We start from the raw sequence: 18768 nt of genomic DNA, 5'->3' as shown, positions 1-18768 counted from the left end.
TATCACTTATTACCATTTCAGAGTAAAATAAACCTGGCTTCAAAGTGAAAATGTCCACTGGGAACAAAGTCAGAGCCTGCTTCCAGTTTTCCAGCAGGCTCAACAAGAACCACTTCATGTCATAATAGCACTTTTGACGTAAAATAAATATTTCACCAGCAAGTCATGAAATTCAGCTCTTACAATGTTCTTAGTTATTTATGACAGTGTTCATAAATGACATTAGAGGATCTCTTCTGAAGGTAGTACCATAAATTTACAAGACCTAAAGAGATACTTCAGTTCTTTTGTATTTCCCTTTTCTTCCTACCTGAGATAATTCTTCTTCCATCGGCCAGAATCATTTCCCCACTTTCCACCAGAGTTTTCAGAATACAAGTGACATTGGTTGGTGCCTTGTCAGCCTCATCCACAACCAACACGTGGCCTAGTTTGACTGCCCTCACCTGACATTGTAAAAGCACCGTTTGTTTTTGTCTTTTGTGGTGTGCATTGGGGAAAGGGGGTATAGGAAGAGAAACATTTGCAGTATTTTGTCGTAGTCTCTGTGTACTGCTACACCTGGATTGACTGTATCCAGATTGTTGAGGCACAATGAGGAAAATGGATGGCATGAAATGAAATGATTGGTGCCATGAGAATAAAAAGTTCTGTAAATCACATTTTCTATAACTCCAAAATACTCAACACAATCACCAATATATGCGTAAGACTTGAGAATACTGAAGACTTTTTTATGATTTAAAGATTTGTTAATGGAAAAAGCTGTACAGAACAAAGAAAATCACATCATATCAACAACCTTGTTAAATTAGATATGAAGCAAACAGTTTTTGGCAAAGATGGACAGAAACTGAGGTACAGCATACCGTAAAAAAGTTCAACTCACCAACGGAGAATCTTCATAGATGATGACGCCATCCTGGACATTGGGTTGCAATGTCAAAGTCTGTACTGTTGTGTCTCTGTGAAAATTAAAAGAAAGTTTTTTCAAAATACTTTTCTATACCATTTTTCTGAACAAAGTTGATCTCTGATTCAATGGTCACTCAAGGAAGACATTCACATACAGAATCTCTAGGTAGCTGACTGCCCTCACCCAAAATTGTAAACACACCATTTGTTTTTCACTTTTGTGTAGATATTGTTAGTACTGTGCATACTCTATGATCAAAAGAACAGTACATGTATTTGAAAAACTGATAATAAAGAGTTATCATTAGATTTGCTCACTAAAAATACTCACTTTACAGAAAATGGATACTGATATTAGAATTTCAAATATCAAACCCGTTTGTAGTGACACAAAAAAGCCAACTTTGTTTCAATGACAATTTTTCTCTAGAGCAACAAATTTGATAAGTCTTGCACATTTCATCATTTAGACTGATGTTTATCTTTCATACCTGTGTAGCTGTAAATATTGCCTTGGTCTGTTCAGTAAATGTAGAAATCTATCCACTATTTTATTCTTGCCGACGCCTTGGTTACCAACCAGTAACAGATGCTCTCCAAGGAGAAAGTCCTTCAGCATGTCCTCCATGATGGAAAGATGCTGTGAAAATTTGAGGTAAAAGTTTGAAACATGTCATCAGAGAAACACACTTGGTAATATCAAAGTTTATTCTGCTCAAGTTCCTTTTACAGTGCTGATTCCAAATCCTTTGTGAAACTGAAAGTTTGCGGTTTACATTACAATCACGTTTACATTACATGCAGGCGTTGAAACTTTTTTCGAAATGTCAGAAAAATCAAACAGCGAGGACACACGAGGTTAAAATGACATACATCTGAGATGACCTACCTGTGGATTTTCATAAAACAACACATCGGGTACCATCATTTTATTTTCTGGGTTGTAGACCAATACCTGAGTTTTGCCGATCCTCAGCACACCCTCTTTGATCTCACCTGACATAAAAACATTGAGGGAATTACAAACATCGAAACTGACAAAGCAACATATTTAATAAGCCAATCTGATAAAATATCACTGTACAGACTTTTTTGAAATATGGATGGTAATGCATAAAGTGTCGGCTGATACATTATGTAATGCTGAACTTGTTTACCAGCATTGTGTCCTCTCAAATTAACAGTGGACTTTCACCTGTGTAAGACTTGGTTATGTCACATGGAAAAGTGACCATGCTAACTATGTCATAATTATGATTTTCGATTTAAGAATTTCAGTGCATAGAAAATTAAAGTATATTTCCCGATGTTTGTGGGTCAAATCTCATCCTGTAAAATATTGAATAGATTTGGTTTTCTTGTAATGTAAGATTTGAACTTACAAGTGACAGCCTTCTCAATTTCCATTGGTTGCAGTTCTGGTTTGAATGGCTTGATGTTGGCATCTTCTAATGATTTCTCAAGACTCTGTTTTGCCAACTTTGGAAGAAACCTGATAAAAGGAGACAAAAACATTAGATATCAGTCTAGAAAGCTTCACCTCTGGACCAAAAAAGGGACCTAATGACAGCATGCCATCCCTGGCATAGTTAGATTGGCAAGGTTACATATATGCATGCTATATTGTCATTACTCACTGCCCTTATCAATTGCAGGGCAGCATTTTTAAGGGATGCTGCACCCCAGTGACAGTTATCTACACTCTCAAACCATTACAATATTCTTTTGGACTACCACTTGTAGGGGTTCATTTTGAAGCTTATGGAGTGAACAAAGTTACCATTGGCTCAGTTTAGTGAAATCAGGAAAATTTCTTAGAGAAATATTTGAGCAAAAGTTTGAGTCTTTCATTTTCAAGGAGCAAACTACCTTAAATGGAAATACACAAAATGACTGCCATTTTTACAGCTGCATTATGGGATTGCTCTGCATAAATCATTAGAAAGGTAATGAAATGATTGATAATATTCCTATTGGAGATGCTACTTCAAATGCATATTCTCACAAGAAAATATATTATCATTTAACATTTCTATTATTTATCATTTTCATGAATTATGCATGTCTAACAACTCTCACTATCGGAAAGTGAAAAAGATGAAGCTGACAAAAATTTCGAAGACATCAACTTCATGGTTACTAACCAAGATTTCAAATGACCCCAGCTCAGTGTGATTTTGATAAATGACCTCATATCAAATCATCCTGTGGAATTGCACAAGTAAAACTGCCCTTTGACTGTCTGCATCTTAATTTGATTGTCCTAAACCGTTTCACGTCTACTTTCAAATGAAGAAGTCCAGCTGTTGATAATGAAGGGGCTTAAAACTGATCTAAGTTAGTCTTTTAACCCACACACCTTGAAAGACAAGCCTTGTTGATTGCATCATGTAGGTTTTCATTTGGATACTGAGCAAGTCGTCTTGCAATCCGCAGCAGCTGTCTTGTAGACAGTGATGACGCAAGGGACAGCAGCTGTGAACGGAAAGAACATTGAAATGTACAGTTATGAAAGATGACGGATGTAGTCTCCATTGGTGTCTGTTCTTTGTATTACACTAATGATACGTAATCTTACAAAAACAACAAAACGGACCGGTGGTAAGTTTCTGATAATCCTTGGCTTCACAAGAAGACATCTGCATAATTTTAGACTCAATGGACATGGCTGTAGGAAGAATGTGAGGAAGTCTTGCCTTTTCTGCGTAATTTATGACTCAGCAGCATACATGTAGGTGAGGAGAGACTATACTGCCAAACACCGCTAGCACTGTAAAGAATGATATAATAACTCACTTTGGGAGTATAAGAACTTTGATCTAAAAATTACTGGAACATTGTTACTCACTGTGGTGTCGCCTGAGTTTCTTAACCTGTGAGTGAATTTCAACAATGGATCCATCAGATCTTGGACTGCATTGGGCACCTGTCACAGAGAATAAAGAATACTAAACTCAGACAAAAAGTGTGAATGAACTGGCAAAGCATTTTATTCTGATCACTATCCATTCCCTATGCAAACAATAGCCTTTCTTTATTTTTTAATTATTTTGAATTTGATTTGATGAGTGTTTAGCTTGCTTGGTTTATTTGTAGCTTGAAATGAACTTATTTCTTCCGTTTCCCTAAAGATAGCATTTTAAAGAAACTATCGATGACCTCAAAGGGTGACTAAATCTGTCCAGCATTTGGTGGTTTCAAGAACAGTGTCAGTGTATTTGGTCTGGTTTGCTAGTCCTGTATGCATTCTGTGTCACACAGTGCATCACAACTTACAGGTCCATGGGACCATTGGATGATCTCCAAATTACTGGTCTGAGCAAAATATCAAAACAACTGCACTTGGCTAACTCCTGCAGACATCAGGGAAACTGGGTCCCTTATTTCAAGCGTGCATAATACACAAAGACACACTACCAGGGTACAATGTGAGACTAAAATCACTGCAAGAAATCAGATCAGTGCTTGAATTTCGTACAGATGAAGTCTTACCATTCCCTGAATGACTTCCATTTCTTCTACGTAGGAGAGAGGCTTGACGTGATGATAGTGGAACAGAGTCAGCAACTCTGAATTCAACCACTGCTGTGTGCTGCTTCCGGTTACCGGTGGCTCAGCTAGGGCCAGAATTCGGAACGACGGATGGATTGGCAGTACTTTCCTATTTTCCATTGGAGCAATAAATTTATGATTTGTTGGTTAAAGTGAATCCAGTGATACATCTAACTTTGAAGGATTTCTTCTTTGAATGAATAGATTTTGTATAATAATGTTACATTGACACCTACAGAATCAGTTTCTTGCATGTAACCCTTCAAAAGCTGTAATTTTCCCACCACAGTCTGGAGCAACATTTTACCAATTTTTATGAATTTTTTATAATTTTTTGATAACTTTGAACCAAGTGGCCATCACATTTCATTACATCATTAAATCTGAAAAAAATTGACTTGGGCATATTTTATATCATAGGTGGCATATACTGACTTTGGCACTCAAAGGATTAATGTTTGACATAGGGTGCGGCAGTTTTCATTTGTGCATTGTTTGTGCATAATGTAAAGTGTACTAATTATACTGATTTATCATTTGGGAATATTTGCAGACCACAGATTGTCCACTCTTAGCTTGTCTTCAATTGCTGGTATTTGTGCAAATTTTTTAAAATTCATTTAATTTTCACTTCTTGGGTGTCAAGTGTTCATTCCATTGATTAAAAGAAGAAGTCACTTGTCTGTTTGTGGTGGAAAAATGAACTTGTCATGAGAACGGTAAAAATGATGAGAAATTCTCTGCACACTTTGCTAGAATTTACGGTGACTTGTAAACACCATCTCAATACTGACTGACATACATGTACTTTGAACTTTGGCAGTAGTATGCCCACCACATAAACTTGAAAGTCAGCACATGAACTTGAAATAATTGTTGACTGATCTTTTTCACCTTTCTCTCATTTCTTCGTCACTGAGCTCGGATTTCTTCTTCAACTCGTCATATCTATCATGTCTGACCAATCGTGTTCCATCAAATAGATTAAATTCTCTGTCGTGGATAAGTCTGTTTGTGACCAAGGAATAAGAAAGAGAAGATTCGGTGAAACATCCATTGTTCCTGGTCACTTATCATCCAAGTGACTCAATGAAAAAAGAGAGCTTTGTTTCTGGTACCTGGCATTTGACAAAAGTAACACACAAATGTAAGTTATCTTTTTCTGACCTACCCACTTTGGCATTAGAATACCGCAACTTACTTTATTTTTACTGACTGCTGATAACTCTCTCTACATGTACCAAGGTTAGGCACCTCCACACACATATGGTATGTATTTAAGTTTCTTATTAATTGTACAGCTACGATATTACAAATCATTTTGGATGTGAATAAGACATTTGTTTGGGAAAACTATGTTGAGGACTTTTCACACTCACCAAAGTGGGAGGGAAAGACATGACACAAGGGACATGCAAGTGATGTGGGAGGTGTTCACCAAAATATTCATTTGTTTTTACTCAATCATACTACTGCATCACAAAATTGATTTCTTTGGCTATGTACAAAAAAACCCAGAAATTCTTCCTTTGATTGCTTTTGGAAAGTCAGGATGTGAAGTGAGGTTGTGATTATTTTTTAATTTGTTTACAACAAGAAGAGAATATGGAGCATGAGCATTGTCTGTATATTGATTTGTTGGGAGTATATACCTTTGCAATGCTGCTAATGTGCCTGGGTTAATTCTGTGAATACCATCTAACACGGCTAGGTTGCCCTCGGTGGCAGCATTCACCAAAGCTGACGGCCGCCATGTTGTGTCTCCGTTAGGCAGAGTTGTACGCTGCTGAACCAAATCCCTTGAAGTCATGTCCTGCAAAATTACAAGATGACAAAATATACCAGTAAGATGATTGAAAAAGATGGATGTACGTCACTGAATGCACAGTATGTGAGACGAAATTGGCCAGCTATCTAAACACTCACTGAATCCCAAAGTACCTACTATTAGAGGCAAAATTTGCAGGTAAATGGCTAGTGAAACACACAATCTACAGTATATTGGTGCTGTTCAGACCGTGGTTTTATTACAGCAGAGATGCTATACTAGAACAGAGAGCATGTGTATGAATGAGGTCAAGGGTCACCCACCTGATACAACATGATTGGTTCCATGTGATAACCAAGCATATTGGCAAACTCTCTTGTCAGAACTGTTTTGCCGCAACCCTAAACAAACAACAGAAAAAAAAAACAGAACAAATAAAGAAACAATGATTGAAATGAATGTTGAGGAAAGAGACCAATCACAGTGAAAATTCTTTACCTAGTCACAAATTGTTTTGAACCTGCCTTATCCTATGTACTGTGGTGTACCATAATTTTGCAAAGTTCAACCCAGTTATTTAATCAGAGTGCATCGTATTTCCCCAACAGAAGCTAGCTGGAACTGTAATATGACAGTCTTTAAGTAAAAATGTATCAGTATGAAAGAGAAAATAGCAAACTAAGAAACTGAGTATTTTTTCAGAGCTTAACACATAAAACAGTTGTATCGATCCTGAATACAACACATTGTTTTCAGAAAACACAGCAGTGATATAATAAATCAGATACATAAATATGACAAGAAACCTGGCGCGCAGTGGGAAAACTTCATTCCATGAAAGAAATAGTAATACAAACATCAATAAAACTAAATGTGAATCAAAAGAAAAAGAAGATAAATGTAACATGTACAATACAGTTGTTTTTCAGTATGCATCTGTTTCAGCAGTGCTTACCTTGGGACCCACAAGACAGAAATCATGAACCATGTGTGACTGCATCATGTCAGCTAGAAGCCTTGCATGTGATGGAGTTCCGATGAAGTGGTGAAATGCATCAGCTGACTTGACGCCGTGCACACCAGCTGAGACCTGTAACGGATACAAACTGTCAATGTGAAATATGCACATGTGTAGAGTAATACAGAACTCTTTAGTAGAGTGGTCTGTACCTTGGCAATAAGTATGTCTCATCCATGGGTTGTTCACAGAATTACGGTATGTCATTGCAGAAACTGAACAACCATGGAATGTAATTGCTTGAGCATGTTGCTTCCGTTAAAAATCTACACACCACAATGGATCAGATTTTTAAAGTCCGTAAATTTGTTTCATTATAAGATAATTTTAAACTCTTAGTTATACTGCCTGTTTAATATTACACAAGCCAGCAAGATTGTAAATTTTATTTGCTTGATATATGGCCATTCTATGGCATACAGGACCTGGGGAACTTCTTTACCAGAGTGATAGACTAATCACAACATGTCCAAATAACTACTTACCAAATCACATAATGGCAACTGATTGGCAGATGCTCAAAATCATGCGATTTGATTGGTTGATTTTCAAAACTCAGTGATCTGATTGGTTAAATCATAGACTCTCGAGAAAAACGGGACAGGCAACTGCTGAGGTTTCTTTGTGCGATCTATCTTTGAATACATTAAAGTTTATTTGCCAAGCGGTCCCCGACAACAATACTTCGTACTTAACACTGAATCTCATTAACAATCAAACTGACGTTCTGAATATGTACACTTTGCTCTTGCATGGAACGTTCCGAGTAATGACATAGAGAATTTTGAGGGTTTTTTGATACTAGTCATGGTGAATGTTCTGGTAACGATGAAGATCACATTTTGGATTCAAGCCGAAGCCAACGGGAAAAACCAGACGATAAAAACAGTGTACATTTAGCCATAGACGCTACAGAAAACTCTTGCTAGATATCGACAATATAAGTTTACATTCCCTACCATAAAAATCTCCGATAACAACAAGCATTTACAAGTTAGACAGGTTTACACTTCCCCAGTCCTGCGAAACGAAAATCTGACCTTTATTTCATCTGTCACGCAACATTTGACGAAAATCAGGGAACACAAAAAATGACTACTCCATCGGAGCTCAAAAACGACCTCTAACATTTTGGTACTGTTTTAGCCTAAAGAAACACCAAAGTTCGGATAAGCTACGCATGTTTACATCCGCAAAGTACTAGAAAATACATTTGTAACACTGACTTTCGCTGTCAGGAGAAACTTCGCGATAAATCGGGAATATCCATCCGTTGGTGGAGTCAGAAGCGGTAAGGTAGACATGCATTTACACAAAGCTGAACGCTGTCCTCGTAAATTTGGCCGTTCACAGTTTTCAAACAACAACATTTCAGTAGATAACATACATACTTTACCGAATCATGGAGCACTCCTCGCACAGAAAATATTCCGACGGTTAAAAAACTGCAAAAACGAGGGAAAATTCGGAGATACACGGACGATTGCGGAATGTAAACAACTCTGTGATGTCAACTGCTGTTAAGTCTGGAACTGCAGCGGTATGTGTTTCGGATTTCTATTCGAAACTTTGTCACTTTACAGCAACATACTGACTCTCTGCAGACTTCTAGTTGCATCGAATCTCGCTACCAATATGTAAAAAGTACTTTAAAACCATTTTGACGAATTGTTCTCAAAATAGTTGTAACACTTTTATTTCTAAAAATGGACTGGCGGGTAATCCGGAATAACTTGTAATCCGAAAACATTATTACCGTATACCAGCATGCACGTGTCTATGAACCGGACGTTGTGCAATCGATCGGGCCCAGCTTCATTCCTTCCCCGACCCATTAACACCTCTTAATTATTCCAAGATAGATCAGACGCTGCTAATCCCATAGACCCTTTGTTCTCTATCGGAGTTGCCTGTCCCGTTTTTCTCGAGAGTCTATGGTTAAATACACAACTGCTCACCTGTATTGGATAGTTGAGTCCTTCTGCTTGCAGGGTGACTAAAGCAGATGGTGCATCTGAGTTAGTCACTGGATGGACATTACCGATGACATGGTGAACTGTCGTCTGGTAATCTGATTCAAATAACTCAAATTTCTAAAACGAAACGCAACACATAACAAACATGAAACAATTAAATGACAAAGGAATGTTGTGTGTATCAAATTGCATTGTGTTAATTTTGCCTCTTAGTGAAAATAGTGTACATCTCATGATCTGATTCACAAAGATTCTTGGAACGGCAGCGGTTAGGATTTGACAAGTAAGTAAGAAAAGTCCTTGTTTTATACAGACAGCAGACTCATTGTTCAATATGAAAGAGGACCCTAAAAGACAGCACTTCACAGATTTTCACAAATGCAAGTTGCCTTATTGCTCTAAGTGATATCACTGACTATGTCCAAATATGCTAGAAGTGACATATTATTGAAATTGCTTAAATCCCTTTCCAGAAAAACTTAGAAATTGCTCATCATGATTGAGACATTATCTGTAACTTTTATTATTTTTTTTATAATTTCTGTATGTTAACGAGTATAAATTTTCTTCTTCTTCCACCAAAGTACATTTATGTTGGAATACAAAGTAACAATCTTGCAAACAAACTTTACTAAATTTCATAGACATACAGTAAACAAATACATGGTAAAAAATTATAAAAACAAATAACAAACAATCAACAATTACATTGGGCATTAAACACATTAAACAACATTGACAAGTTGAACACTGGTCATTTCAACATGATTTGAGTAAACAAACAAGAAATTAGGATATACTAAGGCTACGTGCTCAAAGGCTCCAAAACTATGTATTCAGAAAATCCATTTACCTTCAGAGTGTCCTCAACAGCAGTTTTGCCTTCTTTAGCCAGCAGAAATTCATAGGGATAGAGTCGATGTAGTAACTTGTGTGGTGATGTGTTGGGGACAGAGTCCTGTCAAAACAAACAAACAAACAAACAAAATAAATAAATAAAAGATGGTGAATGCTTTTTGGTTTTTAACTTACCTAAGAAGATAAGCATTTTGGACTCCATCAAGTTTTACAAGAAAATTATTAAGATACTGTATGTGTGATGCCATCGCTGTGGTACATAGTTTTCATTGGTGAAAATCTTTTCAAAGAATAAGAAACTGAACGTTTTCTTTTTTCTGTCATTGAAGATATTATTATATGCTTGTACAATATGAATCATACACTGTTTTTTGCAAGAAGAACAATACTACTGTAGCTTTAAGCAGAGAAAATGAGATATCGTTAGTATGGTACACGTAAACACTTGCCTCAGTGGACTGAACAAACCATACATTTACTCTGAAACTCACTTCTATTTTTGCTATACAATGCAAGATGCGAGGATCATGAATATTCCACATTGATAAAGAATTAGTAGCATAAAATCTTAATAATGCCACCACTCCTGCACATTTGTAGGATTTCCCCTTTTTCTTACCTCATTTGCATATTTTTGTTCTTACCTCATTCGCATATTTTTGACTCTGGCATGTTCATTTGAACAACGTTACATCTCAACCCCTGGGTCTACCTGTACACTAGATACTGTGATGGTAGGTGCAGCGGTTTCGGAGCTCTTACGTGTGATGGACATACATCTGCACATACATACATAGACTGATACATACACACATATGATACAGACATACAGATGCTACCGACTTACGATATAAGCTCTTTTTGGTATTTATATACATACCAAATATGAGCTAAAGAGTGAAACTATTCTCATTAATGAAATCTGCCTTTCATCTTGTACTGAGAGATTTTTGCAGTGTTGAATTGAAATCATCATTGAAATCCTTGTTAAACTTCTGTGGTTTTAAAACAGTGGCAGGACAGCATAATTTATGGCATGACAGTGCAATTAACCCTTTCACCAACATGGTTTTGCCCAAACCCACTGTTATCAATGATGATTGTGGACCTGTTTACAGTGAATTGGGGATGAAAAGGTTAACAATTGAATGGTATCACAACCATCAATTTCATTTTGGCTAGATCAATGAGACAATGCCGAATGCAGAAGATCTTACCAGAATTTTGATGAGTGATGCTAGCACTTCTACGGGGAAATCTGGGAGACCCATAGATGTGGACTCGCTGGTCAGCAAAGTGGTTGCAAAGGATAAAACTTGTGATATTCTGTCAAAATATAACACATCCACAAAAATTATGGTTTAAACCCTATCACTACCATGGTTTTGCTAAAACCCATCGTTATCGGTGGTGACTATGGACATGTTTACAGGGAATTGGGGTGAACAAGTTAAGTGGTCATATTCAAGTATGACCAGGATAAAAACATACAATCTCTATGGCCATTGCAGAGCTTCATTGGTGATTTGCTTTTCTTTGGGTTATAATTATAATTGTCACGTAAAACTGTGTTAACTACAAACTACACATGATACAATATTGTCCTTTTGAATGGTTGCAGTGTAATTTACCAGTGACACTGAATTGGTTGTTGTAAAACCAAAGTTACCATGAATCTCTACAGCTTTGTTTCTAACAAGAAGCCCAACGCATCTAGAAAAATTATTTTCATAGCAGGGGGAAATCACACAATCAACTGTGCATGTAGGCAATTCTAAAGGGAAAGAACGTATGTAGTTTGCTGAAGGATGAATACACAAAAACTCATCATTTTTCATTTAAATCATTTGCCTACTCACCTGTCAGGGGCGACACTGGGGCCTGTTCCATAGAGAACTTGTAACTGGTCCTGGGGAATATAATATGTACCGTAAATACAAATGTAGAGTAAAGATACTCTGAATATTTTGCCTAATCTGATTATCTTGTGAGACATATACACGATTATATTCCTGATTTTTATTTGATGCATTTGTTTTCTGAGGAGAAATTGGGGATTTTAATAAATGGGACAAGGAGTTCTACCAGTGACATAAATTTTATATCTAATATCATAACCACTCATTGTCATATTTACTTTCATAAAGCTTTCCTTTCAAATTTATTAGGTGTAGGGGTTTTCATAGCTATACATAAAAATAGCGCCAATGGCACTTGATCACAACTGGCACATTGTGAAACTACTCTATCTCTGGGTACACCTGTACATGAAATACTGAATGGGTAGGTGCTGCGGGTTTGGAGTTTGTCAGTAAATGCACACAGAAAACAAAGTCCCGAAGTAGCGAATTCCAGCCATTTTCAAACCACACTGTTTGTCAGTGGGGTAAGCAATATTCGCAAAAATCACATTTCCAGGCTAATAGACTATGTTTTACAAAATCACACGTCCTTATTACAAAATAAAACGATCTTTGTCTTTAAATCAATGCGCCAGTAAACAGGTCCAGCAGCTAGTTATGTCATCAAGTCTGTAATGTTAAGGGTAATAACAAATGTGAGAAATCTAAAACATTAAATATGTTGTTTTTTATCAATTTTATTACCAAAAGCGCATGAAAATCTCTGATACTTTGAATCAGCCATCCTGCATATTTGTAACATTCATCAAAACCTCATTTCTGTTCCACAACTCATTAAATAGTCCACAATGCAGGATTGGTGTACATTCCAAAACTACATACATGTATATGAAAGACCCCTAAAATCAATTAGTTAAAGGGGGGGGGTTAGAAATTTCCCAAAACTATCTAACCGCTGCTCCGTTTGGCTCCATTTTTCCGAATCGGAAGCTTGGAACCAGTCTGAATATCTCTACCAAATATCAATGCAGTCTGTTCAGTGGTTTTTGACTTTTTGTCGTTTACGGAAAATGGACACTGTCCACCACCGGTTGAAGCTAACCCTATATCACAACTTCCAGATGTGATAATGACCTATGGTCATTATGTTAAAAAATACCGCCAATGGCGCTTGGACATAATGACCGCCTAGTATTATCGGCATTTATCAACAACCACACTCACTGTGAATTAGACAGACCACGAAGTCAATGAGCAACATATAGCTGAAAGACTATTTTTCACATTGCGATTTTAAGCCCTTTTTTGAGAAAAGAGACATGTATATGTATATGGAGAAAAAGCAGAAGACATATTTGTAAATTGTTTGTTAAGTGACAATCATTATGCATCTCTTGAAATTTTGTGGTTATAAGGTATAATAGTAGTGTAAGAATAATGAGGTATGAATAAGTTAGTAAAGCTAAGTTGACAGTAATTAAGATTACAAAATTATACACTAAGCTGGGGAAATCTGATTGAAATAAATGTTGAAAAGTAGCAAAGTCATGGTCATCTTTTGTCTAATACCTTGTGTAAGTTCATGAACTTTACATAAATCTGCCATAGATTTGTTGCTAATGGGCAATAACTGTGTTTCAGATCATTTGAGAGCAATCTATCCATGACAGGTTTACTAGTAAATTGTAATATACTTCTATTTAAAGGAGAGAAACTTCTCAAATATTTTTTTTCCCTGTAATTTGCTGTGAGAACACATGGACAGATGCTCAGGACTGTATGCTGGTGCTACCTTGATAACTAACCTACAACTTGTGACGTCATTGTCTAACCTGTTCACCCCAATTTCCTGTAGACAGGTCCACACTCTCCATTGATAACAATGGGTTTGGGCCATACCATTGTAGTGAAAGACTGTAACATGTGAGGTTGTGGATACTTAATCTCTGGAATGTCAAAGTCTGTATATTGACTCAAGGATGTTTACTTAACAAATGCCTAGGGTCATCTCAAAAGTGAGAATCTAAACTATGAAATATGTTTTTTTTATGCTTTTGATGCCCAAAAGACAATAGAAATCTCTTATACTTCGAATCAGCCATCCTGCATATTTCTAACATTCATCAAAACCTCATTTCTGTTCAACAACTCATAAAACAGTCCACAATGCAGGATTGGTGTACATTCCAAAACTACATATATGAAAGACCCCTAAAATCAATTAGATAAAAAGGGGGGTTAGAAATTTCCCAAAACTATCTAACCGGCGCTCCGTTTGGCTCCATTTTTCCGAATTGGAACCTTGGAACCAGTCTATGTATCGGTATCAAATATCAACGCAGTCTGTTCAGCAGTTTTTGACTTTTTGTCGTTTACGGAAATGGACGACATCAAACACCGGTTGAAACCACCTCTATATCACAACTTCCAGTTGTGATAAAAAGTAGCAAAACAATTATTCCTGACAAAGCACAAAGATTTGCTGGACACTTAGGATGTGTATCATGTGCAAAAGGTGGACTTGATCCTGAAGGAAATTTGCAAAAGTAACCAAAATTCAATTGGCACGGTCAGTCATATTTTCTTGTATTTCTACATTCAAACCAATAGAATTGGCTGACACAGCACCACCCGTGGGTAGTACTCTACCTGAATTAATCATGCTCACACTGTTCATCTTAAGCAAGTATGTGCTGCCAAATGGAAGGACTCAAACTTTGCTTAAACTTTCTTCAGAAAAACTTTTAATCCATTTTCTTTCCGGATCAAGAGTGGAAAATTATGGTTACTAACTGTACAAATTTTGGTACATGTAGTATGGAAAATTACCCAAACTTTCCTGACACAAGAAATTCAAAATGGCTACAACTCATGCGTTAACTATATCTGGACCAACTGAATTTTCCATTTTTATAAAAATAAACTAGTAAAATCTCTGTTCATTCTGAAAGCTTCACAATGAGCCCCTGCCAGTTGTAGACTACAATACAGCACTGAAAAAGTCTGTCCCCAAGGTGCATTCTCACTTGGATACAGTTCCCTTCTTTTTCATAGGAAGGATCCATATGAAGGGAATTGAGTGTAAAAAGAATTACAATTGTTCAAAACGGTTAAACATTACCTTGAAGGGTAAAGGGTTGATGTCTCTCGCTTGGAATCTTGACCTGAGAGGTGGGTCAAGCGGGTTGCCTCGGTAAAGAGGCACTGGAAGACCCAAGGCAATGACTCGGAAATTTTCTGAAACTCGGACTAACTTCCAGGAATCTAATTCTTCCTGAGTGTGTTCCTGAAAGAAACAAATGGAACCACTTATAAATTGGAAAAATATGAAGATTCTGTAATTCTCTTCTGATTAAAATTCTATTTGACATGTAAGATCTCATATACTAGGTTACCAACAAGTTTACTTCTCTTTTGTTCATGGTGTTACGGTTCCTAACTGCAAATTCGTATCAGGTCAAATGCATGGCTAATGATGAAATTACAGGTCACACTACCTCCCATAAGTTCACCTTGGTATGACAACAATTTCTTAAATATCCATCAACACTCTCAGTTATTTGTGTCAAATTTCAACATTTCATTTAACATGGTAAGTAACTGTTTTGAATACCGATTATATGTAATAATTGATCAGCCTTGCGGTAACATATCAAAATAAATAAAATCCATCCATACGGACAGTTTTCAGTTCTGAAAACCTCTCTATTTTGCACATTTTTTTCAAGCTTAATATCAAATGCTGAACACAATATAACTTGTTACAAACACTTTTCAATTATTTGAAATGCCAAATTGTGTCCATAGACACAGGCTTCACAATATGTCTAGACAGGCTCTATACTATGTTCACATTAAAAGAATGTGACTGGATTTAAGTCCATCTTTTGTACAATAATGCTTTTTATCAATGTATTACCAGATAAGTGTCCAGCACACATGAATTCTACAATGATAGAGTAACTGTACCTGTAAGAGTTTATCATATCTGTCAGCCGCCATGAGGAACCTTCCGTCTTCCAGCTGCATTTCCCGGTTTTCAAGTAAATTGTTGATAACAGGCAGAACATTTCTCTCTGCCTTCTCAATGCCCTCGATGATGAGTATCCTGCCTTGAGTTGCTGCTTTCACCGCGCACTGAAAGAGACACAGCCATGGCATTGTTCATTCATCCAAAACTTTCTAATGCTGTTTTTGTTCAGTATTGATCTCACACTTGATTAATATTGATTAAGAAACATAGTGTCCTTGGCATTTTAGACAAAACACGAGCCCTTTGACATCTTCTTAAAACTTCAGTATTACAGGGATATCACCTTAGAAAATAAACACTTCTGTGTTAGCGCTGGGTTTTGAAAGCTGTTAGCCACTGTGGCGAATAGTTTCGAATTTTTGTTAGCCACAGACAAATTTTATTAGCCACACATTTTTACGAAAACAAAGCTTTCTATAATGCTATAATCTCCAATGTCGGTTGCATGCACAAGAATAAACTATCAACACATCAACCTTGTAACCAATTGTCTTCATTTTAACACTGGAAATTGCTTGATTCTGGACTATGATGTAAATCGACAGCAACACACAACGTTGAGACCACGATTAAAATGAACTGCAACACGGAAGGTTGGGACCGCGATGCGAATCAACAGCATGACAGCAACACTGAACGTTCGGACTGCGATTAAAATAGAAGTTTGGTTACACGTAATTACTTTCCATCAGTACATGTAGCGTCTTTGTCACGTCATACAAGACGTTGCGTACATGTGGCTCAGACGTTCGGAACGTCATCAAACGACACTTCTACACATAGTCTTAAATACGTATAGTAATTTTTAGATTTTATTGGTGATTAGCGGGAATTTTGACAGGAAATCTCGTTAAGTATGAGTATCATTGTAAATAAGCAAACATCTTTGATATCAGAAAATTCCGTAGAGTTCACCTGTACAAGACGTACTTGCTATGATTTCCTGACATGAATGAAATGTTGTCGTCTAATTCAGCTTTTTACCTGAAGCTGTCACAAAGATTTCCGTAAACCATAAATAACTGTATTACAGAAAATCGGTAAATTTAATGCGAGGATACAACGAGCTTGAATAGTCCTCGCGTAGAGAAATTAATCGTTTCTTAAAACTTAGACAAATTTGGTATGTTTCTGAAAAAACAACACAGCAAAATCAACCAAAAAAATCACAACTGAGCATGGATACGCATACGCCACTGTGTGCCTTCAGACGTACACGTAATTAGATTAAAACCTCTCTAATGAACAACAACACGGAACGTCGAGAACGCGATGCAAATCGACAACAACACGGAATGTGTCCTAACCCTAACCGGCAAGTGCGTGCGTGAGGACTCAAAAAATGTAATAAATCGTACAGTAAGACATTACTATCAATATTGTGAACCATTGTCAAGATTTATAGTTTTGTGTCTTACATGGTTTATCCGATATTTCCCCTCCTTTTAAATGCGCAGTCCTATTTTCGTTTTCCAAAAAAAAACTTGCTCGCTGTGGGGCCGCAGTGCTGAATAATGGAATACATTATCAGTAATAATGTATGGATATGACGTCACAAAATTCACTGGTATTGACAAAGCTATAATATAATACGCAATACGGGACCATGAGGACCGCGATGCAAATCGACCACCATTAAAATAAGACCTCGATTAAAACGCACAACATGGAACGTCTAGACCACGATGCAAATAAATTTCAACACCGAACGTTGTGACCACGATTAAAATGCGTATGTCTGCTGTAGCAAAAGTTTCAATTCTCGCAAGTGTTCGCTTTGCTTGCTGTACACTAGACAAAATGACGTCAAATTTATCGCGAGACTAGGGCTCGATTGCGTCTGCCTGCATTTTCAATTCTCGCGATATTCATTTATGTGCATGCTGTACACTATACAAATTGACGTCAAATCTCTCGCGAGACTTGGCTCGATTGCAATTGCGTACGTCGGAGAGAACAATACGGAAGTAGATATAGTTTTTTCGCGAATCGCCGAACAAGAAGCGCAGATCAACAAAAGACTAAAAAAAACCACGTTTTTGCTTATTTTGCGGAATTTTTTCAACAAAAATCACTTTCGCCACTGGCGAATTCGGATCGATTTTTCTTCGCCACTGCTGATTTCAATTCGCATTTGCGAACGTGGCGAATGGGCAGCGCGAACACAGCACTTTAAAGTACAGTATGCTGTGTCTGTGATATCCTAAACTCCAAAAATGTTGACTCTCCTAAATGCTGTGACGATCAATTAAGTATAATCTATCTGCAGGAATATATAAAGATATCCACCATTGCAATAGAAAATAAAATATTTCCACCAAAGAGTGTGAGTGACAAAGATACTGGATCAAGAAGTTCTTGTGACCAATCACAGTTTAATTTAACTGTTGCTCAGTGTTTTCCATAGCCGTGAAAATCTGAGGGTTGCCATTTTGAGGTAGAACGTACCTCAGGGACAGATATTTGGACTCTCATATTTTTACAATTCTTTTCTGATCTATCACTTATTGGAGCTCATTTTAAAACTCTTGGAGTAAGAAGACTTTTCATCTTTTTTTTTTCAAAAATCAAAAATTTTATTTTTCTCCATACAGTTACCACAGAGTTGATAGCCATTTTGAATTTAAAAAATCCGTTACAGTTAGATACTTCATTTCTCTTGTACCAAAATTTGCAGGTGACCCCTGATATTTATCCTTGATTTGGTAAGAGAATTGTTGAAAGTTTCATTGAGGAAAGTTTGAGCAAAACTTCAAGTCTTTCACTTTTAAGGAACCTACTACTGT

At 36.8% G+C, this 18768-nt stretch overlaps 1 protein-coding gene across 1 annotated transcript in view; it reads right to left on the bottom strand.

The window, feature by feature from the left end:
- The window catches only part of LOC139118555 (von Willebrand factor A domain-containing protein 8-like), a 52002-nt gene that overhangs the window by 29522 nt on the left and 3712 nt on the right, over positions 1 to 18768 (bottom strand). Inside the window, exons 6-23 of the mRNA XM_070681906.1 lie at positions 15919 to 16086; positions 15071 to 15235; positions 11947 to 11996; positions 11305 to 11413; positions 10083 to 10187; positions 9212 to 9346; positions 7191 to 7325; positions 6559 to 6636; positions 6120 to 6280; positions 5362 to 5475; positions 4408 to 4576; positions 3764 to 3841; positions 3275 to 3390; positions 2298 to 2407; positions 1805 to 1911; positions 1407 to 1555; positions 890 to 965; positions 311 to 446 (exon numbers count right to left, since the gene is read on the bottom strand). Coding sequence (XP_070538007.1) covers positions 311 to 446; positions 890 to 965; positions 1407 to 1555; positions 1805 to 1911; positions 2298 to 2407; positions 3275 to 3390; positions 3764 to 3841; positions 4408 to 4576; positions 5362 to 5475; positions 6120 to 6280; positions 6559 to 6636; positions 7191 to 7325; positions 9212 to 9346; positions 10083 to 10187; positions 11305 to 11413; positions 11947 to 11996; positions 15071 to 15235; positions 15919 to 16086 — 2161 coding nt within the window. The remainder of the gene's footprint in view (positions 1 to 310; positions 447 to 889; positions 966 to 1406; positions 1556 to 1804; positions 1912 to 2297; positions 2408 to 3274; positions 3391 to 3763; positions 3842 to 4407; positions 4577 to 5361; positions 5476 to 6119; positions 6281 to 6558; positions 6637 to 7190; positions 7326 to 9211; positions 9347 to 10082; positions 10188 to 11304; positions 11414 to 11946; positions 11997 to 15070; positions 15236 to 15918; positions 16087 to 18768) is intronic.

The sequence above is a fragment of the Ptychodera flava genome, chromosome 19, assembly GCF_041260155.1.
Source record: "Ptychodera flava strain L36383 chromosome 19, AS_Pfla_20210202, whole genome shotgun sequence".
In the NCBI taxonomy this organism is placed as follows: Eukaryota; Metazoa; Hemichordata; class Enteropneusta; family Ptychoderidae; genus Ptychodera; species Ptychodera flava.
This window is presented reverse-complemented; position numbering and strand designations above follow the sequence as displayed.